The 24,351-nt window shown below is 41.6% G+C and overlaps 1 protein-coding gene across 1 annotated transcript in view; it reads left to right on the forward strand.

The window, feature by feature from the left end:
- The window catches only part of LOC145806826 (uncharacterized), a 40,387-nt gene extending 21,312 nt beyond the window's left edge, over positions 1-19,075 (forward strand). Inside the window, exon 4 of the mRNA XM_082904654.1 lies at positions 18,972-19,075. Within this exon, the coding sequence (XP_082760780.1) occupies positions 18,972-19,075 (104 nt within the window). The remainder of the gene's footprint in view (positions 1-18,971) is intronic.
- The last annotated feature ends 5,276 nt before the right edge of the window (positions 19,076-24,351 follow it).

The raw sequence follows: 24,351 nt of genomic DNA on the forward strand, positions 1-24,351 counted from the left end.
AAATCTTGCATTCCTATGTCGCATCCTTAGTTCACATGCTTAGGATTGCGTTCCATTCGCATGCATGCTTGGCCTCTTGAAATGCTTGTGATAGATGTTGAGTCCCATTGGTTTGCTTATGTGCATTGCATTCCATATCAAAAATGCATACTTGATTCTTTGGGCCACCACGCATTGAAATGCGCGATTGATGGTCCGAGAACCAAGGACCATGTCCCTTTGAGCCACTAACATGATAAGGGATAGGATTGGTGCATACATTGCTTGAATTGTATTGCCATGCTCTGAATTGCCCTCTGCTGCTGTCGATTGCAGGTTCTGCAGGCATTCTTTGCCGACTGGCAGTGTTCAGTGCCGACCGGCAATCCCTCCTAGGCCGATATCTTCACCAACAGTCGGTGACCATATACCACTGCCGGTGGATATTCTACTCAGCCGGTGGTGTCTCCCAGTGTCCAGGGAAGCAATTCTGAGACTTTGACAGTCTTCAGAGGAGTATAGCAGGGAAAACAGAGGCAGCTCATGTATGGCAGTGTACTTCCGAGCAGAACCGAGCTCAGGGTTTCCTAAATTCTCCCATTTTAAAATATTTAGGTGGCGACTCTGTATCTGGCAAAGCAGTCCATGTTTGGCACTTCTTTTCAAAAAATCTGTTTCTCAAAACGATTTGCCGGATTCGGACTCTTTGGTTCAGATTAAGAACCGTGACACAAATCGAGTCCGAATTGTAGTGAGGTCCCCCCTCGCAGACGTGCTGCAGTTTCTGGCGACTCTGCTGGGGATTATTTAGAGAGCTTGACTCGAACTTATGATATCCTGTTTTGATCTCATTTATGTGTCTCTTTGCATTGCATGTGCATTGGTGCGCCTAGGAACACAGTGTTTGCCATCTACCATTCCTGAACGGTTTGCCGGAGGCTTGTCTTGTCAAGGCATGACCATAAGGCTGACCAGTTATGGGCTCTGACAGTATGGGAACACAAACCCCGGTTTTACCGAGGCACCCTCTTCGACCATTCGACCTAGTGCATATTCGGATCCATAGTAACCATTCCAAGTTAGGACAGGCTGCTTACCCGATGTTAGGTTGTTTGAAAACTGCTGCGTGCATAATGAAACCCTAGCTCCTGACAAAATAAGACAGGGAAACCTTACCCCAACATAGGGGTGTTTTGGCTCTCTTTACTTGCTATGTGCTTTTAGAGTGTATCTCTACAGGAATGTACATATCAGTTTGCAAGTTTGAGTATCAGATCTGAAGGCATCAGTGTCAGTTTATGAGAATCAATTATCTGCGGGTATCAGGTTCAGTTTTGGGGACAGTGATTTCTGGGGAACAGTGATCAGCAGTAGAGTATAGTTGTTCAGCTACACCTGTGTTTGATCCATTTGGGCTGAAATGCTGCTTGTTGTCTCTTTCAGTTCGGACAGCTGGTACAGGATAGCTAGTGTTCCCCCTTGCTGAGGCAGGACTTATAATGACGCAGAATTCAGAAGAGATCGTGGTTATGATAGCTGCATTAGAGCAAGGGATCACTTTGCAAAGTGAGACCAATATTGATATGCCACATCCACCCAGGTCGCCTATCGTGCACCCGGTCTGGGCCCCCTAGCTATACCAGGCTCGCGAGCCTACTACATTTGAACTAATGGGGATGATAGGTGATCTCCAAAGGTCTGTGGCGGATCTCGCCTACGGAATGTCAGCTTCACCTCCAGCCGCACCATATGCCGGGAGTTTTGTACCCCAGGAGCCCCCGCTGTTAGGGCGAATTGTGATTGAACTTAGCCAACCGGAGATGGCCTCTAGCTATGGTAATGACATATCAACATCAAACCAAACCCTTGACCAGGCTGAGGCCAGAGGCAAGAACAAAGTGAAGGCAGATGCCGATCCCAGTGAACAACTGCTGTGGGCAGTCAAGGCTTTGAAAGCCGCGGGAATGAACAAGCAACAGGTGTCCGCAGCCGTGGCAAAAACTGTGGAGGATGCTTTCCCCACTCTACCTGAGGGGAGTTCAAGTCAGTCAGAAAATCGGGATAGGCCCCGTCATGCCAGAACAGTTTCTCCTATTCCCGCCCCTGCACCTGGGAAAGACCAGAAAGCCAAAGCAGTGCCTGCTGACCCTTTTGCTTGTGCGGCTAGTAAAAACGCTCAGATTTCAAAGTACCTGCCCCGAGGGCGCAGGACCTTTCATGCTCTCTACATGCCTCTATCTAAGGCACTTTAGATCCTTGCCGAGAGGGGACACCTTAAACCCTTGGAGCCTCGGCCTTTCCCGAAGAATCTCCCTGCTACGCATGATGCTGCTCAGTACTGCGCGTACCACCAGCAGACAGGCCATGCTACCGACAATTGTTTCCGCCTCCGTCATGAGGTGCAAGATTTGATTGACAACGAGGTTATCCTCCCGCCCACCTCAGCCAAGTCCGTTACCACCCAGCTATTGGATTTTGAGGACACAGATACTGCAAGTATGTAATCAGAAAGTGAACCACCTGCGGGCGGCATTTGGTATATTTTGGATGTGGCGTCTGGCACGCATTTTTGAGCATCTGTGAACGCTAGTCTTGTAAATTCTGGCTTGGGTATCGAGTCAGTCTTTTGTTTTGAGTCTGTCTCTTTGTCTTGAGTCAGTCTTTTTGCTTAAGGGTTTGTCTTGTTGTAGCGAGTCAGTCCCTTTTATATAGAATACCAGGTGATTCTGGGGTTGTTGCCTCGAACACCGATTTGTTTTGTAATCACCCGTTTTTGTTTTTGAGTCTATTTTTGTCGAGGAGCCAATTACACCAACAGATCTGAATGAAACAGCTGTGGCTATCTCATTTTCATGCTTGCTTTCAGTGTAAGTTAGTTGTGCCAGAGGATTTGATTGGGCTGACAGTATATCTCGCTTGCTCTCCTACGCGCCAAACTCATTGCATTAACCTAAGTTTTTCAAAAAACCCCTTTTGAACACTGCGGTGATAAAAATGAAGAGGAAGGAATTCCTCGGGTTTTGCAAAACTTTGATCAAATTGAGAAAATGAGAGGCATGCTAAGCCTTTTTATGAATGAAATCATGCTTGTCGGCGTGAGTATTGAGAAGGATCCTGGCTTGATCCAGATTGGTCCCACGCTATCTTTGGCGCGAGCAATTTATCGCTTTCTTAAAAACTTTCAAAAACAAATGTTTTACGCAGCCCTGTGTGGACCTATGTGGGATCGCTCTTGAGATTGTGCAGCCTAAGATCGCTCTCAGCCTCAAGATTCGACCTATTGTCTTGAACCTCGAACTCATTCGGAACATTCAACAGTCAAACGTCATGCAAGGTCTGTATGGCCAGATCAGAAGCAGCCCTCGAACAAGAGGCACCAAAGCCGAATCAGAAAGATTAGATCTCACCAGAAGAAGCTCGTGGAGTAGCCATGATGGATTCTCCTACAAATCATTGCAACAGCCGTTCTCCTAGATATAGAGAGGCTTCAACTTCAAAAACCATTTGGCATGGACTTGTTACACTTTCACCCTTTGAGAGGCTTGCTGGGCCGAAAACCCGGAAGGGCGACCCAGGCAAAAGTTAGAGCAAGAGAAAAATACAAAAAAAGAACAAAAAAATAATAATGCAAAAGAAAAGAAAAAAAGAAAGGAAGAAAGAAAATGCAAAAAAAAAAAAAAGAGAAGAGAAAAAAAAGTAAAAAAAAAAGAAAATGAAAAGAAGCTCGCAAGGTCGAAAACCCGCATTGGGCACCTTGGCAAAAGTTAGAGCCTGAGAAAGTGAAGGTTAAAATACCCGAGTGTACCTTAACCGGAACTACGTGAGGCTTGATTCCCATGTTTGGGATACGTAGGCAACTTCATCCTGAAGTCCAGCCCCCAACGCTTTCATAGCATCTCAGTCCATACAATGGTTTCGACTTCATCCCAAAGTCCAGTCGCCAACACCTTCCCAGGTGACTGTGCCCATATATGTGTTATAACCGTCTTCGTCATCTCTGTGTCCAAGAGTTCGACCACCACCAATGAAGACTGTTTGCGGACTGCTGCGGCACCATCCAAACAAGGGGCAACTTTCCGTTGCCACGAGTCGTCGTGAGCCGCCATTCAAACTAGGGGCAACTTTCCGTTGCCATCCACCCCTTTCAAGCCAGGGGCAATTTTCCATTACCTCCGATCCGAGGTTGCGCATCTCAAAGAGTAAGTTCCATGCTCGTTGAGCATTGACTGTTTGCAAAATAGTTTTTGAAAATTTTTACTGAGGTTGACTATTTTCTCGAAAACTATTTCATTTTCCAAAACTGGACCATTTTCTTGGACCCAAAAAGGAAAATTTTCAGTGCTTATAGCCTAACTTGCATGGTTTTCAAATCAAAAATCGAACAAGTACGTTAATCCGACTCTCATCTTGATCAAAACTGTTTTAGTAGAAAATCAAAACAAAAAAATGGTCAAAATGATGAACTAGGGGCACAGTTGAGTCAGGCGTTCTGTCTTTCTCCCGTCGTCAACATGCTTGCCAGGAAGGCACTCTATCCACCAGAAGAAATAGCTGTGAGCTAACGGTGTTGAGCATGAACCCACACCTTCCTATTTATCCATCAATCACCCCGTGGAGGGATAAAAATGAGAGAATAAAGAATAGAGAGGTGTAAGTTGAGAGAAAAAGCGAGCCAAAGGGTTTTGAGAGAAAAAAAAAAAAACGAGCTTGAGTGCCAGAGTGATGTGAGAATCACAAATGAGAAAAGGGTGAGAAACAATACCCAGAGAAGTTGGCTCCTCGTGATCTGAGGTCCCCCGTCTCCGTTAACGCGTCTGTGTGTCGTGTCTTTTGTTACCTCAACCTTTGTTTTGAGTCTTTTCCGAGCGTGCCTCGTTGTATTTAGGTCGTGTACCCTTCTGTTTGAGTACTCCCCACTGTGTTCAGTTGTAGGCTCGATACCCCGGTTCGAAAATCCGTTTTATTTCAAAAATCGTTTATGCTCAGAGTGCTATGCCATTCTCTACATCTGTGCGAAGTAAAAGAACAAAAAAAATTGGGACATCTGAGTGTGCTTCAACTTCAGCTAGTTTCATCCCCATAGTCCGTCTTGTCAGATTGGGCTGTTTGTTCAGGATTTGTTGTGTGCAAAATGAACTAAATGCTGTGTTGCGGGCTGTATACAGATTAATCCCCAGTAGAGTAAGGGATGTGTGTCCAGAATTAGGAAGTGGGTTGCTTGGGTTATTTTTGCTGTTGGCTGTTTAGTTATCTGATTATTACAGTGCAAGTGTTCAATTCTCAGACAACCAATCAATTTCATTTACATTGAGGTGTAATATGGTGTGATGCAATGCAAAGCATGAAACGTAAAGATATACGGATGTAAACACTTTTTCAGATAAAAAGCCTGTTTCATTTCATCATCTTTTCAAGTACACAAGTTTTGGAAACAAAAATCCGCCTGCGGCAGTACAAAGTATCCTAACTACCAACAAAAGGGAAAAGTACAAGAAAGAAGAAAAACAACAAAAATCTATATCCATGTCAAGCGGCTCCGAGGGCTATCGGTCTGTCCTAGTCCTCTTCCTGGACGAAGGTCCAGGAGCATCATCAGCATCGTCATTAGAGCCCGAGCTAGTGCTGCCTTCGGTCTCCTCCGACTCCGACTCCGCCTCCGACTCCGCCGCCGCCTCCAACTCCTTCTCATCATCATCATCAGGGACTGGAGCCCGCGAACTACTCCCGACATGAGTGCGCCCCGCCTTGGTGCGGGGGAATACTCTGCCCTCCTCATCTCTCCCTCGGGCGGGGACGGAAGGTCCAGCTGGAGCACCTCCTACAATGGGAATCTGGAAGGGAGGCTGAAAAAGTACATAAAAGGCAAATGCATCAGTATACTGAGGACAGTTTGTCAGTGCAGAATGCAGTGTATGAGTACAGTGTGTGAATGACGTGGACAGTTTATCAGTGCAGGATGACGCAGTGTATGAGTACAGTGTGTGAATGCCGTGAGCAGTTTATCAGTGCAGAGTACAGTACAGAATGCAGTGTATGCAGTGTATCAGATGCTATGAGATTAGTGTGTCAGGTGTCGTGTCGTGCATCAGATTACGTGAATCAGCTTGTGAGTGATTTGAGGCCGTGATCAGAAGAGCATACCGGAATACTGTAGAGGGCCAGGAGGTCAAAGGTCCGCTGTAGCATCCCCATCATGGAGGCATTCAACTCCACGGACTGTCGGGTGTACTCAGAGGACGCCTGCAAAAGTACAAGATATATCAGTATTCCGCGAAATATCAAATAAACTGAAATGAAATGCCAATGCAAGATGCAAAATGAAGTAATACATACCGGAGGCAAGTCGGAGATACCGGCTAACTCATGATCAGTCGGGGGAGGAGCAAAGGGGATCTGGTAGGTCGCCCCACCCTGTCCTCTGTACGTCAGTGAAGTGGGCAGAACAGGCCAACCGGTCCCCCGTCCTCCCTGAACTCCGCCCCTGCCACGAACTCGAGCCCTCCTCGAAGCTCCTGCTCCTGCCCTAGCTGCCGGCGCCACGGGCCTGGCTCCCTCAGCTCGACGGCTGCCGCTCAGAGACCGCATAATGTACGTCTGCACGTACTCTCTGTAGTTGCCGATGCCTCTGAAGCGAGTCGCCTCCCAGCCGATAGTATAATCGGCCATCTGCTCGGTAGTGAGTCTCTCGGTCTCCCTCATGTCCTCAGGAGGGTGAACCGGGACTATCTGCTCCGACAACCCTAGGGTCTGGCGTAGGAAACTCTCGCCCAGGTATCAAGCCCGACAGATCGGGCCCTCCAGTAGGATCCGGAAACGCAAGGTCTCCTCAGCACCGGCAAATCGATCCCGAATTGTCGCCGGCAACGGAGCCCAAGGTCGCCAAGTGATCTGAAAGTGACATACAGTTTGTTATCCATCGTTATTGAAATATGCAATGAAAAGCAAGGCTTAGATAAATTCTAAAATAAAACATACCTCGACTGGGGTGATAGTGTCGAAGTAGCGGCGAAAGAAGCTAAATGTCTCTCGTGGCCTCCGCACACATCTCACGTCGAAGCGTCGCGAGAATGGGACGACGAGGGGGATCTCCGTGTCTGGTACAGGTGCGAGCCTGGGAAAGTAGGCATAGACCCACAACTGTAGAGAAAACATCAATATGATTATCAGATAAGAGCGGAATGCTAGATAAAACAGGAATAGCAGGGCCACATGTTGTACAGTGTGTTGCGCAGACAGTGTATTGTGTACAGTGTACAGTGTGAGCAGTGTACAGTCAGTGTAAAGCAGAGTACATGTGTGCGCCGTGTGTGCAGTATACAGTTAGTGAAAAGCAGACTACAGTGTGCAATACAGAATACAGTACAAAGTACAGAAGATAGAAAAACAGAAATGAAAAAAGGAGAAGAAACGTACCTCCCAAGCACGCCAGTAGCCTCCGAGCAACTGTCTGCTGCCACGGGAAGCCGAGCTCATATACCCATAGAGTGTGGCCAGAGCGGCGCCACCCCAATCATAGTGCAAGACCTGCCTGACATCCACTAGTGCACTAAGCAAGCAGAGGGGCACGGTGTTCGCCCGGTTGGCGAAAATGATCGTCCCCAGCAGGAACATGAGAAAGCCGCGCGCATAACTCTCCACGGCCTCCTGGGTCATCTGCGCCTCTTCCACCAACGCGGGCTGGACCCTGAACTGCACCTCGAACCAGGAATAGCGAACAAAGCCCGGACGAGCGAGAGGTGGCACCTCGCCAAGCAGATAGATCTGAGCGGCAGTCCACTCGCCCATATCAGTGTCGAAGGGGATCGGATCACCCCCTACCCCGATGCCAGTGAGCATCGAGAAGTCATAGGGAGTCATCGTCATGTCTCCCGTCGCAGATAAATGGAACGAGTCGGTGGTGTCCCACCACCTCTCCACTAGAGCGGCGAGCAAAGGCCTGCAGGTCGTGAGTCTGGATAATCCCCGGCAGAAAGCGCCGAAGCCCGCCTGGTCCACAATGTGGCGAATCGCGTCGGGAAGCTCAGCATACCAGTCCCGAGCGGCAATGTTCCCATACCCGCGGACGGTATGGGAATCCCCCTGTTTTCAAACAAATAATTACGAGGCAATACTGAATATACTAGTTTTGAAGGGCATTCAGGATTCAGTATAAATATAGCATGCGTGCAAGTTTTTTAGATTCAAACAGATCCCAGGTGCCGGTGTGCTTATAGTGAGCTACAACGTGTGATGTGTCAACGTGTTGGCGTGGTTCGGTGCAAATATAGCATGCGTGCAAGTTTTTCAGATTCAAACAGATATCGGGCATCGATGTGATTGCAATAAACTACAGTGCGTGCAAGTTTTTCATATTCAAACAGATATCGGGCATCGATGTGATTGCAATAAACTACAGTGCGTGCAAGTTTTTCAGATTCAAACAGATATCGGGCATCGATGTGATTGCAATAAACTACAGTGTGTGCACATGTTAGCCTCAAACAGATATCAGTTGCCAGTATGGTTGCGATCAACTACAGTGCACAGTGTGTCAGTGTATCTGAGTCAAGCAGTTAAAGAATGTAATCAGCTATGGCAGTTTTTATTCTACGTTGCGGAAAATAAAACAGAGAAAGGAATGTTACCTCGGAAGCGCCGAAGGATAAGTAAGATGTAGGCTCACACAGGAGGAGCTCTGGTGGCATCGCTCTGTCGAAACTCCGAAACTAGCGAAGTCCGTCAGGAGGTAGCACATGAATCGCCGGCCGGTAGGTCGCCTGGTCGAACGGGCGGACGCTCAATGGGAGGAGCTCAACTCCGGGATCCATCTCGTGACCCGGGGGAGTCCCACCCTGTGGAATATCGTCGGCCATGTCAAAAATGGTGAGAAAATTGCCGAAAAAGGGAAAACCAGGCGAAAATGTGGAAAGTCAACCGGAAAGTCAACCCGAGAGGGTGAAAAGTGGCCCGAGAAGCCGGGAAGCGGAAAAGGCACGCAAGTCGAGAGGAACTCGAGGGGAATAAACCCCAAAAGGTGGAAATGGCAAAGGAAGCACCGAAATGAAGAAATATTCGGATGAAAATGTTCGAAACGCGAAGATATACGCGAATCGAACGACGAAACGGGCGTGAAACGCAAAGAAACGGAGAAAAGAAGAGAGAAAAATGCTCTAGAGAGAGAGAGAATGGATTTTCGGCTAAGGAGGATGTGTAAAATAGGGTTTGGAACCCTATTTTAAAAGACCCGAGGTGAAAAGTCGAATCTGTCCCGATTTAGGCACTTTTGGCCGGTCGGCTACATTTTTGGCTGGTCGGCCAAATATTTGGCCGGTGAAATGTATTTGTAGCCGATGGATAGCCGGTGGCCTCCTCTTCCGGCCGGTGAGCCTCCTGCATCCTTGTTTGGGACAGATCTGTAGTTTTGGGTCTTCATAGCTCAAAAAAAGTATAAGAAAGTGCATCTCCGACACTCAACCGGCCTCCATTGTGACCTCGGGTCGTGTCTTCTGTGCGTGGCACTCGAATTCGTGCAAGGTGTATCCTTTTCGTATCCTTTTGGCTTTTACAAAACTCAAAAGTTGCCCCATGCGTATCGCATATCAATCGCACTGTCTTGTGCGCTCGCGTCGTCTAAAACGCATCGCGCGGTTTTGCGTAGACCGCATATTTGTTCAATTTCATTACTTGCGTAGACCGCATGTTTTGCTTGCGTAGACCGCACGTTTGTTCAATTTCATTACTTGCGTAGACCGTACGTTTTGCTTGCGTAGACCGCACGTTTGTTCAATTTCATTACTTGCGTAGACCGCATGTTTTGCTTGCGTAGACCGCATATTTGTTCAAATTCATTACTTGCGTAGACCGCATGTTTTGCTTGCGTAGACCGCACGTTTGTTCAATTTCATTACTTGCGTAGACCGCATGTTTTGCTTGCGTAGACCGCATATTTGTTCAAATTCATTACTTGCGTAGACCGCATATTTGTTCAAATTCATTACTTGCGTAGACCGCATGTTTTGTTTGCGTAGACCGCATATTTGTTCAATTTCATTACTTGCGTAGACCGCATGTTTTGTTTGCGTAGACCGCATATTTGTTCAAATTCATTACTTGCGTAGACCGCATGTTTTGCTTGCGTAGACCGCATGTTTAATCAAATTCATTACTTGCGTAGACCGCATGTTTTGCTTGCGTAGACCGCATGTTTGTTCAAATTCATTACTTGCGTAGACCGCATGTTTTGCTTACGTAGACCGCATGTTTTCCTTGCGTGGACCGCATATTTTACTTGCGTAGACCGCATGTTTTGCTTGCGTAGACCGCATATTTGTTCAAATCCATTACTTGCGTAGACCGCATGTTTTGCTTGCGTAGACCGCATGTTTGTTCAAATTCATTACTTGCGTAGACTGTATGTTTTGCTTACGTGGGCCGCATGTCTGCATTCAATTTCATTACCTGTGTAGACCGCATGTTCTACTTGCGTAGACCGCATTCTTATGTTCAATTTTATTACTTGCGTAGACCGCATGCTTATGATCGATTTCGTTGCCTGCGTAGACCGCGTGCTCCACTTACATATCTGTGCCTTCACAGCATTGTTATGCTTCCCACTTGCCTTGCGTTGTCACGCATTTCGAGCACACTAATACGTATGTTGTTAATCACATTGTACCTGTTGAGTTGTTTTCTTTACAGGCACGATATTGCATGTACGGTTCATTTGAGGCTGGTGCAACCAGACGAGCCGCACAGGTATATCCACGGTCTAGGAGACCCTAAATCCTCTGAAGGTGCAAGTCCTTCAGTGTTTGTCGTGCCCGAACGACTTTTGATAAGTTGCATTATACATGCATTTCAAGCGACTCGCGTCGTCACATATTCAAGTTCACGTGCATCTCAAAAGCCGCGTGTTGGCGCGCATTCCATACATTTCATGCATCATTTGCATTCTAAAAACAAAAACAAAACAAAATAAATAGTTGCGTTGTCATGCATCATCGCATGTAGAGTATATTGCATTGTAGCTTTATGGCTCGCGCCTTTCCATTGTTGAGCTTGGTCTGGTATGTGCTCATACTTTTCACGTCGAAACATAGTTCAGTGGACCGTTCTATGTTAGACGCGGCTTGTACGTGTACGTGCTTTGCCTAGGCAAGATTTGGTTTGGCCCGAAGGCCATATTCATTGTATCGCATTTCCATTCCATTGCATGTAGTGTATATTGCATTGTAGCTTTATGGCTCGCGCCTTTCTATGTTGAGCTTGGTCTGGTATGTGCCCATACTTTTCACGTCGAAACATAATTCAGTGGACTGTTCTATGTTAGACGCGGCTTGTACGTGTACATGCCTTTCCTAGGCAAGATTTGGTTTAGCCCGCGTGCCATATCCACTGCATTGTTATTTGCATGCATTCACTGCATCACATCTGCCTATGGCTTGCGCCTTTCCCTGTTGAGCTTGGTTTGGTATGTGCCCATACTTCTCATGTCGGAGCATAGTTCAGTTGACCGTTCTATGTTAGACGTGGCTTGTATGCGTACATGCTTTGCCTAGGCAAAATTTGGTTTGGCCCGCGTGCCGTGTCCATTGCCATCTCCCCAGCATATCCATATATATATTACATTGTAATATAATTGTTGCATCCAGCATTAGGATCGTAGTCCTTTCCCCAGCGGGTCGTTTCCCCACTTATGTCATTCTGCCCAATACTTGTTCTTGTGCCCGTCTACATTACTCATAGTTCAGTAGACCGTTCTATGGTAGACGGACTTGTTACCTCCATCAATCTATTTGACATAGGCGTGGTTTCGAACTGCTCATGATTGGATCATGATTCAATTGCTTTGCATATAGTTTGCATTGCTTCAATTCCATTGCATCTTTATTTGCATTGTTTGTACATTGTTTTGTATATATTGCATATCATTTTGCATCCATTTTTGCATTGTCATGCATGTTGCTAACAACATCGTACCTGTTGAGTTGTTTTCTTTACAGGCACGATATTATATGTACGGTTCATTTGAGGCTGGTGCAACCAGGCGAGCCGCACAGGTATTGTATCATCTGAGTGAGACGTATCGAGAATTGCATAATTCTCTTACATCCTTTCTGCATTGTAGTGTAGTTTGGTGTATGCTAGCTTAAAACTGTTGCATGTGTGCTCCGTTACAGCTTTTCTTCGCATGATCATAAGTTATGCTCAGCTTCGTGCATTGTCTTGCATTTTGCCCCTGCCTTCAGGCGCATACCTTGTTTGTCTTGCATGTTTGTCTAAGTCTTCGGCCTTGTCAAAAATGGGTCGTCTCTAGGCTTTGACATTCACTCCCGTCATTGTTATGACTTTCAAGTTCTGTCAAAGAGGGGCAACTGTAGACACCCCATTTTTGACCGTCCTCAAGACTTGGACGTCACCGTTTGAACACCCGGTGATCATCTATGTTTGTGTTCGTTTGGAGTTCCCGGAGGTCTTGGCTACGCGCCTTTCCTCAGGATCTCCGAACTCGACTGTTTAGTGTCTGGTTTTGCACCAAACACTTGTGTTTTGCCTTGGAGGGGCAGGGAATACCTTGTGAGGCATCCCCACACATCACCGGCCATGGCTAGAGGCCACCGGCTGGTGTTTTGTTGCCATCGGCAATAGATATTGCCGGTCGGCATTCTTTGTTGTCGATCGGCAGTCAATTTTGTCAAAATGGCAATTTTGTGCAGCCGACCACTGTTCATCTGCTTTTGCAGATATTTTAATACAGTTGTCTTGCATTTGGCTCCCCTCCATACACGTGTATGGAGGGATCTCTCTCTTTAGAAGCTTGTCTTGTAAGCTTTACAAGACAATAAGCTCTATAAAGAGAGGTCTTCTCTCTTGTTGCAAGGGTTGGATTTTTAGACAGCCATTTTAGGGTTTGAGTTCTAGGGTTAGAACTTATACATATTCTATCTCTATACCTCTCTCTCATTTGGCCTTTGTGTGTGTATAAGTGTGTTTGTGTCTTACTATTGTACACAAACACATAGTGTTACACCTTTTCTTGATTCTTGAAGGGCCAGAGGTTTGTTCTTGAAGCTTGGGAGCTGTTTTGAGTTCAAAGAAGCTGCTGGAGCTTCATTTGTGAAGAGGGTCTTCAAGGGTAACAATCTTACTCCTTTATTCCCCATTTTTGCATACGATTTTTGCCTATCTTAGAACTATTTTTGAGCTTAGTGTATAATATAAAAAAGTTCTGTTTTTAGGCCCTCTAAATAGTTTGTTTAGAGTGTTTTGTGGTTTGGAGGTATTTGATCCCTTTTAGGCCTTGAGAGGCCCCATTTTGTGCTATTTTGAGTGAGCTCCGGGACCTTGGTGTTTAGGCCTCCTCACCACTGAAATCTTGAGGGATTTCAGAGGTGAGGATGGTGCCTTGAGGTCCTAGGGAGGAGAGGGCCACCCCCTCTCCTTGTTGTCCTTGAAATGGACCATTTTTGGTCTCTTGAGGGAGCACCTAGCTAAGCTTCTTGTTGACCATGCCTTGGCTGTTTTTTGTGCTTATTATGTCATAATATGCTTCTGTTTTTAATTGGTTTTGGTACACCATGCATGCTTAGCATACCTACCTTGTAATGCCATATTTAGGCTTTAACATGCCTTAGGTTGTAAATCATTGTTCTAGCATGTTTTAGGTCTAGCTTTGTGAAGCTTTTGTGCATATATTGCCATGCTAGAGGTCTGTCCTTAGTTGTTTGGGTCGACCAAGGCATGCTTAGTATAGCCCCTTTGCATTTTTGGTTTGTTGGCCTTAAGTGTGTGAATGTATAGCATGCATCCTTGCCTTAATTCAATGGGTTGGGACCATTTGCCATGTTATTTCAGTCCCTTTAACATGCTTGTATGCTTGCCTCGAATGCCTCTTTGAAGCTTTGAAAGCTTGTCTTGCATGCTCCATGTTTTGGCCATTGTGCATGCTTTTGAATTTGAGCCACTTAGATGCCATCTAGAGATCCCCTTTACATGGTCTAGGTCTGCCTTGAACCTGTTTTAAGCCCTCTTGGCCTTGTGAGGCTTGGTTGGCTTAACCATGGTTTAAGCCCCCTTGACTTGCTTCAAGTACTTGGGCCATTTGCATGCTAAGGTTTAGCCTATCTTGTTTGCTTGGTTTGGCACCTCCTATAGCATAATTTTCAAGGCTTAATTTGCATGCCATATGTCCATGTTTGCATCCTCCTAAGCGTGTTTGAGAATTGTCCCTTTATGCCTAAGTGTTGGTCCTTGTATACATGCATGTTTGCATGCCATTAGTCCTTCATTTTTGGGCACTTTGGCCACTGTTTTGGGCCTAATTAGAGCTGCCTAAATCATGCTTAAATCCATCCTTTGCTTGCTTGCATGCTTACCTTGCATGTACATCTTGCATTCCTATGTCGCATCCTTAGTTCACATGCTTAGGATTGCGTTCCATTCGCATGCATGCTTGGCCTCTTGAAATGCTTGTGATAGAGGTTGAGTCCCATTGGTTTGCTTATGTGCATTGCATTCCATATCAAAAATGCATACTTGATTCTTTGGGCCACCACGCATTGAAATGCGCGATTGATGGTCCGAGAACCAAGGACCATGTCCCTTTGAGCCACTAACATGATAAGGGATAGGATTGGTGCATACATTGCTTGAATTGTATTGCCATGCTCTGAATTGCCCTCTGCTGCTGTCGATTGCAGGATCTGCAGGCATTCTTTGCCGACCGGCAGTGTTCAGTGCCGACCGGCAATCCCTCCTAGGCCGATATCTTCACCAACAGCCGGTGACCATATACCACTGCCGGTGGATATTCTACTCAGCCGGTGGTGTCTCCCAGTGTCCAGGGAAGCAATTCTGAGACTTTGACAGTCTTCAGAGGAGTATAGCAGGGAAAACAGAGGCAACTCATGTATGGCAGTGTACTTCCGAGCAGAACCGAGCATGCATCGCATTGGGCTCTTTTCCCGAGGCGGCTTATCTGTTTTTCTTTCCTAGCTTAGTTAATTTGTTAACTAATTAGGTAATTTGTAATAATTAATTGGCTAGGATAGTTAATTCATTATTCGAACTGTATTATTCTTTCGGTCCCTCTGAGCGAGGGTAAACTTGTAATAAGTGTGGGTGAGTGTGTGCATGTCTTCCAACCCCCACTTCTTTCTCCCTTTTACTTACCTGATTTGATGGTTAGTAATAGGTCATGTTTAAATTAGCATACCTTATGCTGCGCATGCATGCATCTATGCATTTGTCTCGCACGCACCGGGCTCGGTACATCATGCTAACTGCATTTGTATTTCAATTCCAAATTGAATACGTGCATCAATTGATTGCATTTCACATGCCATGTTTAGGTTAGCCGAGCCTACTCTAATTGCATCCTGTATGTGTTGCATTAGTCAATTTGACATGAACTAGGATCATGCATGTTGGCTAACTAGTTTATTGTTTTGGCACGGAGTACGATGTAAGTATTTTCATGCTTTAGCATATCGCATGCGTGTGAATGCTATTATGACGGCATGCTTATCATGTGGCTAGATGCTTATGTGATAAACTGTTTGAATGCCTGTGGGTGAAGGTTGGATTGTCTGAGTTGGAAACACTCGTTGAGATCCGTGTTTTAGCCTACTTGCAGGTAGCAAATTCCAAAACATTTTTCCAAAACAAACGGATATGCAATGCTTATTTCCAAATTAGGCAATCTAGTCTATACTTGTTTGCTGTGCGCATAACATAGTAATTCTAGGCTAATAATTGGTTTAAGAATACATAAAGTTTTCAAAAACGGATATCATGGTTAGTAGAGGCCGATCTACAGATCGGGCGAGAGGGGGTGCTCATAGCTGACCTTCCCCAATCGTACCCAAGTTCCCGAGCCGAGGCAACTTTGGTGATGACGGACACGTGGCCTTTGGCACCGAGTCAGGGTTTCCTAAATTCTCCCATTTTAAAATATTTAGGTGGCGACTCTGTATCTGGCAAAGCAGTCCATGTTTGGCACTTCTTTTCAAAAAATCAGTTTCTCAAAACGATTTGCCGGATTCGGACTCTTTGGTTCAGATTAAGAATCGTGACACAAATCGAGTCTGAACTGTAGCGAGGTCCCCCCTCGCGGACGTGCTACAATCATATATAATAAAAAAAAGTAAAAATAATAGGTGACGAAATTTATTTTCGTTAATAAATATTTCTTTTTAAGTGAGGAAAAATTAAATTTCGTCACTAAAGGTTTTCCCTTTAATCTTTTTGGGTAACGCCAAAATTTTGAGACTTTTGATGAGAAAAAAATTTGTCACTAATTATAAAATTATTAGTGAGGAATCTATTTTCATCACCAATAATTTTAAATATTTTTTTAAAAAAATTGATTTTAAATATTTTAAAACTATTTGATGAAAAATATATTTTCATTTTTGGTGAGAAAATTATTTTATCACTAATTTTGGAGAGAGAACTTTGTAATATTAGCGGTAATAAAAAAAAAAAAAAAAAAACCTACTAATTTACCCCCTCCTTTTTTTTTTGGTGAGGTGCTTCAGTTTTCCTCTCACCCCTCTCTTGCAAAACACACATTCTCTACCTTCAGCCCCCCCTTTCCTCCTTTAGCTTGTTCTCCTCCTTCAGTGCTGCCACTGACATTACCTGTTCTCCTCCTTCAGTGCTACCACCGACATTACCCTTTTTTTTTTTTTGTCTTTTATGACTATTTAATTTGTTTTATAAAAAAAAATAAATATTTATATTATACCTAACTAAAAAAAATTTAAATTTAAAAATATATATAGGAGTATATAATTCACTCCACCATTGAAAAATAAAAATCACTTAGAGATTATTGTTTGAAAAAAAAAATTACTTAAAAATTATTATTTTTTGGATCATCAGGCCACTCGGTCTCTCTCTCTCTCTCTCTCCATCCTTTTCATTCTCTCATCTCTCTCTCATTTTTGCTCTCCCAATCCAGAAGCTTCTCATCACCGACCTCCTCAGTCTCTCTCATCAACGATTGTGAGAGTCTCTCTCTCTCTCTCTCTCCATTGTTCTCTTCGATGAACAAGGGACTATCAGCGAGGGTCTCTTCTCGTTGTTGATTGGTCTCTCACAGTCGACATCCTACCCCCCGCTTTCTCTCCATCTCTTTCATCTCTCTTCGGTGAACATCAGTTGACGAGGATCTAACATCTCAAACCCTTCTTCGGTAAACATCAGTCGACGGGATCAAGGATCACAAACCTTTCTCGCAGATTATAGCCCTATTCGTAGATCGCATATCACATATCACATATCACAAGACCAAATTCGTAGGCATATTGAAATATAGGTATTTCTTGTTTAAAATTTACTTTAGATTTTGGAATCTTTGCTTGAGATTGCTTGACATTGTTGTTGTTTGGTTGAGATTTGTAGAAATTTGTTTGAGATCACCAATAATTTTTTGAAATTGATTGTTGCTGTTGTTTTCGGTGAATTTGTTTAAAAAAAAAAAAAAAAGAGTTTGTATGAATCTCATACATACAAGCCTTTCCCATTTTATTGGAACTAAACCAATGTATTTAAGTATTTGATGGGCCAACTTTAAAGCTCTCTGTCCTAAACTTTACTGAAAATAAGAGTTGAGCTTGTTATACTTTTGCTGTGATGATTGGAACTTTTAACCGACTCTTTGGAATCCTTGTGGACTTTTTCAGTGTTCAATACTCTCATCTGTAAAAAAAGAAAAATTACACATGCACTCATGCACTTCATTTTGGTTCAATGAACTTGTTTGGGAACTTAATGTCAAATGTCTGGTACCATTTTTACTATATTCACAACTAATTTAGAAAATACTTCTTTAATCTTTCTATTTGTCAAAACATTGATTTGTCAATTATCCATGGAGTTTATGTAGTTTTTCAGAATCATGCTAACAAGGTGGATGGTATTTCTCTTTCAAAATCTCATCATTGACAACTCCATAATGGTTACACATTGCCAAATGCTACTTTTACTATCACATTATCTATGAATTTATATCATTCATTCAGTGTGATCAATGATACACATAACAACACATAATTAATCATTTGATAGTTAAGAGAAAAGTTAGCTTTTTTGTAAAACAATATTTAAAATAAAAAAATCAATCTTTCAGTATGAGTTATTTCAGAAATATGAATTTTTCTATTTAGGCCCATTCCTTAGCCAAAACACACCAAGGTGATCAGTTGTGATCGGCTGTAGGTTTGTGGGTCCCACACCTGTAGCCAATCACAACCGGCCACCAACTTGGCCGGTTTCAGTCCAGGGTGGGCTTGATCATCATTTACCTCCAAGTATTGCATATCAATTGTTGATCTAATAGAACACAAATAGAAGAAACAGGAAGAATTAAATAAAATATGTATGATGACATATAAGAAATACATAAAGTCATACATTTTGTGCATGTTTACCACATGCAATGTCCTGCATGTTTTAAAAATTGGCGCTTTAGCTTGTAATGTGTCATGTCGTGTGTATGTGTCCATGTTTCTTAGGTTCAAAACTAAATTATCTAAGGTTATCAGCTCAATTTAAATTGAACCCTACTAGACTAGCATTAGATAAAAACCCACTAAATGACGCAAATGCAATACATCTTACCTTCTCAACAAAGTCTGTTTGTGTTTTCTAATCATAGTTTCAGTTTTCAACTTCAATTTTCTCCAAACTCAACTATAAAAAAGAACTATAGACTCAATAATTTGAAACAAAAATTTCTTGCTAATTGTTTTGGGTGTCACCAAAATTTTGGCATTTTTGGTAAGAAAAAAATTTATCACTAATTATAAAATTATTTGTGAGAAATATATTTTTTTCACCAAATATTTTAATATTTTTGAGATCTTTTAGTGAGAAAATAATGTTGTCACTAATTTTTTGTGGGAAAATTTTGATGCGTGAAGCTGTTTGTTTTCTACTCCTCCTTCCTTTTAAATATTGGGAACTACAAAGTCTAGAGAAGATAACAATTTAAGTTGTGATACTTGCAGGATCTCAAGGGCATACACTGTCTGCTTGTCCCAGTAATGTTCGTTGGACTGATGATGGCCTTGAAAGGGACCTATATATTCCGACATCTACTGTCGCTGTTTAGCGATGGATGGTAGAAGACAGTGGTTAGACATTGAGAAACTGGTGAGCTTGGTCAAAGTTGTTCTTTTGTGGTTTAAAATTACAGAAACTCAATTAACTTATTTTTAATCTTTTTCTTTGGTTAGATGTTCAACTGTTTTTAAGAGCTTCTTTAATCGTATTCCCTGTTCTTTTCATGGCTCAAGCTTTCGGGCAAAGTTTGAGACAACGGTGTGGGTTGAACGTGCTCACTGAATTTACATCTACAAGATTTTGAACTTAGCTTCAGAATAAATTTCATCTTTTTGGAAATGGAATATGTTCATGACAATTCATAATAGTTCAAGGTTTTTGAAACTATACCTCTCCAAGTTTCTTTTGGCATCGTTTTAGGCATTGGTTTGTTGTGCATTATTTCTTTGCTACTTTGCTTTTATTTATGAATTTCCAAGCCAAGATTCTACAGCTCACAGTTGATTTGAATGATTAGGGGTCCAATGAAAAAGGCCACTTTGTACTTGTTACAAATCTTGTCCCATGTTCTGGGATTAGATTACATCTTTGGCCTGAGAAAAGAAAATCAGCATCAGACTTGCCTGTTGGTAAAAGGGTTCTAGAAGTGACACAAAAAATGGTGCACATTCCATCAGGACCAGCACCAAGGCAGGTACAAAATGTTGTACTTATGATATCCAATCCACTCTATGGGAGTGCTTAATTCTTGTGTAGGTTAGCTTCATGTTGTTTGTGTCAGCTCCAGTGGAAGTGATTATTAATGTAAAATAACATGAATTTACACTGATTAAAAAAGACAAATAAGAGAAATTTGCACTTATTTGTGAAGTTGTGAATTTGAATTGCTATCTGAGTGTGGTTAGAGTAGCAGCTTTTAGTAAGTTGGTTTGTTTGACATGCTATTGTAGCTGATTTTTTTGTTTTTGTTTTCTAGATTGAACCAGGTAGTCAGACTGAGCAAGCTCCTCCATCAACTGTATTTTTGTTGGCTCCTGGGGATATGCATGGTTTCAGATTCTTGACCATCTCAGTTGCACCTAGTCCGGTATTGTTTCTTTAATTTCGTTTGTTGTCTCACATGTGTTCTCCATTTCATAGTATCACAAGTATATATGCATCAGAAGGTTTTGTGAAACCTTTTGGCTGCTTGTGTTTGTTTATATCAGAAAACTTCTGGCATAAATTCACCGTAGTTAATTTTCCAAAGCAATCTCAGAAATCAGAGCAATGCATATTATTTGAAAAACATTGTTTGTAGCATGACTTTCTCTTTAATATTGCTAATGCAATTGCCATTGGAAAAACATGAGATCTTTAGAGCCACTTTACTAAAGACTGGATATGCACTGATGTTTTTATTTCTAATTTTTCTTTTCCCCCTTTTGTTTTATGTTTGAATATCTTGTTTATTGTGCCCTTTCTTCTGTTTGAATGTCTTTTTGGAGTGTTGCGTAAAAATCAAAGCATTGATGCTGTTTGCATTAGCCTCGCCTGGAGTTCAGCCTCAATAAAGCCTTTTAAATACACAAGTTTTGCTTTGAGTGGCTGTGTTGTTGTTGTTTCTTTTTCTCTTTCTTTTCTTTTTTTCCCTGTTGCTAAATGAATTTCTATTTTCTAGTATGATAATATTCTCATTATGCCAAAATCTTTGTTTGTTTTGAGGAGTCTCTCATTTTCTCATCCTGAATGCATGTTATATTGTGATACTCTATTGATCATACAGATTTTATATCCTATGTATCTGCGGTATCTTTTGAATGTTACTTCTGCTCTTGTTGAATGTGATGAGCATCTCTCAGTTACTTTTGAAAGAGGTTTAAGTTGAGAATGTATGTATTATAACTTTCGGGCACTCAGATTGTTTCAGGAAGGCCTCCACCTGCTGCTTCCATGGCAGTTGGACAATTCTTTAGTCCAAAAGATGGGGAATTAGAGTTGTCTCGTCAGTTGTTGCTTCTCTCAACTTATTCTCCGAAGGTTAGTACTTCCATAAAGCAGCTTCTGGGCGTGTGATTTAATCTGGATTATATAGTTTTATTCATCTACTGACGGCTTCATTACTTAAATTTTGCACAGGACATAATATTGAAGGAGGACCATCCTCTTGATTTCAATATGTCATTTGCTATTAGCTTAGGTCTTTTTCCTGTTAAATTATCTCTGGAAACTACAGGATGTGGAATAAAAAAATCTGTACTCCCCGTTGAAAAGGTTGGAGATCTGGAGAATGGTAGTAAGGCTTTCTTTATGTATTTATTTTCCATAGAGTCAACCTGATTTCAGACATGGATTATATATATATATATATATATTAATTTGTGGAATATGATGAACATAAGCAACCTCATTAAGGTTTTCCTGTAGTTGATGATCTTGTATAATTTGCGCATAGTTGGACTGCAGCCCCTTCTTTTGTGTCTCTTAATTGAAATTTTACTTATAAAAAAAAAAAGAAAGGCTTTTCTAATTGTCAGGTTTTCATACCCTGACAACATCGTCCTCTCGTGGAGCGTTAAAAACATGGAAAAGATGGTTTTCTGAACTTACAATTTAAATACGAATTTTCCATTTGTTGAGTGTTTAGAGTTTTACTAAGGTGTTTTAACCTTAACATTGACACAATAATAAACCTATCAGTTGATGGCAGTTTCGTAAATGATAGGATTTGGACTTACTAGTATGAATCTAAAAACCTTAACTGAAGGTTCGGGTTCTTTTGGTATTTTGAATATTGTATATCTTCTTTGGTTTGATTTAAATTTGGACAGTTGGGGCATCATTATTCTTCTTTTCAATGTTTAGCTTAAAAAATTATGATCTCTGGATTTCCTTACTATCAGAGGTTTTTTTTTTTTTTCCATTTCTTTTGATCAGGTTTTTGTTTTCTATTTCTGCTAAGGGTAGCTTTTTCCTGGTAGCAGGACTTTGCAAACTGCGCTGTTTTCCACCTGTGGCACTTGCTTGGGATGCTACATCAGGTCTTCACATATTTCCAAATTTGTATTCTAAGACAGTTATGGTGGATTCTTCACCAGCACTCTGGAGTTCAACTCAGGGGTCCGAGAAGACTACCGTTTTGTTACTGGTATTGTCATCTAATGTTTAATAAGTTTCCTGTCTTGTAATAACCATACAATATAGGATTAATACAATTCACAGTTCTATTTCTCCAACCTTAAAAATTAAAAGTTTTGATTTCTGCGTTTTCTGTCGGATTTTATTTATTTATTTATCGTTTGTGTATGTGAATGGGGACTAGTGATTTCAGTAATTTGCGTTTGCCACGTGTTTTGGTTTTTGCAACTAACTTCTGTAGCTTGTTAGGTCGTTCGCTGCTATCTGTTACATGGCGATTTGGTTTGGATACATAGACATGCACTTAATCTTTGGTGTATCTATGACTTTGGAGCATGTGTGGCTCAGCGGGGAGAGTTGAATAATCAGTTGAAGCAGTAGCTCTAGAAGTTCTAGGTATGCTATTCCAGTCTGTATCTCTACCAATGATAGGAATTTCCACTTCTTTTGTAACTGACTTTAGATACAATAGTTTTATCTGTTTCTCATTCTTCAGATGTTCTAGCCAATTCGTACTCAAGCTTTGAAACTTGATGTTGTTGATGAATATTTTTTTAGATTGTGAATACTTTATTCATTTGCTTGCCTAGTGCTCATGTTATAGGGCTGTAAACAAGCGAAGTCATGCCAAGTAGTTGGTTGTTCAAATTTAGCTTGAAAAATGAACAAGTTTCAAAATGAGTTCAAGTTTGACTTGTTTACCGTTGAAAATGTAGCATGATTTGTTCACATACCGAGCTAATCCCAATGCTTGTCTCGTTTTATAGTATTAGGTGTGTGTTCACTGAATGGTCTCAGTGATCTCAGCTTTTCAAGTCTTTTCTGGAAAAAGGAAATTTAAATAATTTTAATAGTAGTTGGGCCTTGTATCACGGGAAAAAGTGTTTCCATATAACATTATGTGCTCACTGTGGTGGATGACAAAAGTGGAAAGCTGATTGCTATTTGCATTCTGTCATATGTTATATTTCAGTCTCTGCATATTCAATCAATTATATGTATTATGTTTTTGTTACTGATGAAAAGTCCCGCTCTCCCACCCTCCAATAGTAATTAAATATAATAATGAATTAAATTAATGGATATTTGTACTTTTCAAAGTACCATTTGTTATTGTCTGCTGACCTTTCTTTTTCCTAGTTTTTTTTTTCTTTTCCATTGATATTCAGTTATGTAACATGCGCAAAACTCAACTAAATTAATAATAAAAATTAGGAAGTAAATCTTTTGGAGTGAAATTACCGTGTGAATGATAAAATTAGTATTGCTATGATTAGTATTTTGTGAAAGAATCTGTGAATTATTAGCATGTTTGCATAGTTTGTTATGTGCTATGATTATATGAATACATCTGTAACTTCAATTCTGAGTGAATTAAGTAATCCTTAAATTTGTGTAGCAATGCAAGTTACACAATTGAGTTCAATTACATGAATCTAAAGATACATGGGGCCTTCTAAATATTTGAAGAAATGTAAAATGTGTATTTTATTGCAAAAAGATGAAAATAAGCCAAGAATTTAAACAATTCAGTATTTTATCTTTAGCCAAAAGCAACCAAAATTAAAAACCAAAGAGCCAAAAAAATCATGAGCATATTTATAAATAAAAAATAAAAAACCACAATGATTCCTTACCAAAGAGGATTTGATCAAGGCTTTTGTTGGGTACAAATTCATAAACAAGAAGGCATTGAGGGGCTTCAATGGTACAACCCAAAAGTCTTACAAGGTTCTTGTGTCGAATTTCACTTATCAAATTTACCTCATTGAAGAAGTCATTGGCCCATTGTCGTGAATCAAATATACCTCAATGTTACATTATATTTTGGAGCTATTATATATATTCTGCCATTAGTGATAGTGATATATGGTATTCTTGCAATCTTTTGGCATCTTATGTTATCTGTGTTGCTTTATCATCAAAGATCACCTTAACTCTTTGAAGCTTTGAATTGTTATATGCATTTCTACTAAATTAGTTTATAAAATAAAATTATTTATATATAAGTTTAGATGTAATTGATAATATATTAATGTTTTCCTTATTTATTTTCTTTGCAGATTGGTTTTTGTTGACGTTTGGAAGCATACTTGCAAATGAAGATCAACTGTTAAATTTTTTTCTTGAACTGATACTTAGTTCTAGTTGCAAATCAAGATCGAGTGTTATTTTTATTTTTGGACTCAACGTTAGTTCATTTTGGAA

This window comes from Camellia sinensis, chromosome 14, assembly GCF_055761805.1.
Source record: "Camellia sinensis isolate YWXY chromosome 14, ASM5576180v1, whole genome shotgun sequence".
In the NCBI taxonomy this organism is placed as follows: Eukaryota; Viridiplantae; Streptophyta; class Magnoliopsida; order Ericales; family Theaceae; genus Camellia; species Camellia sinensis.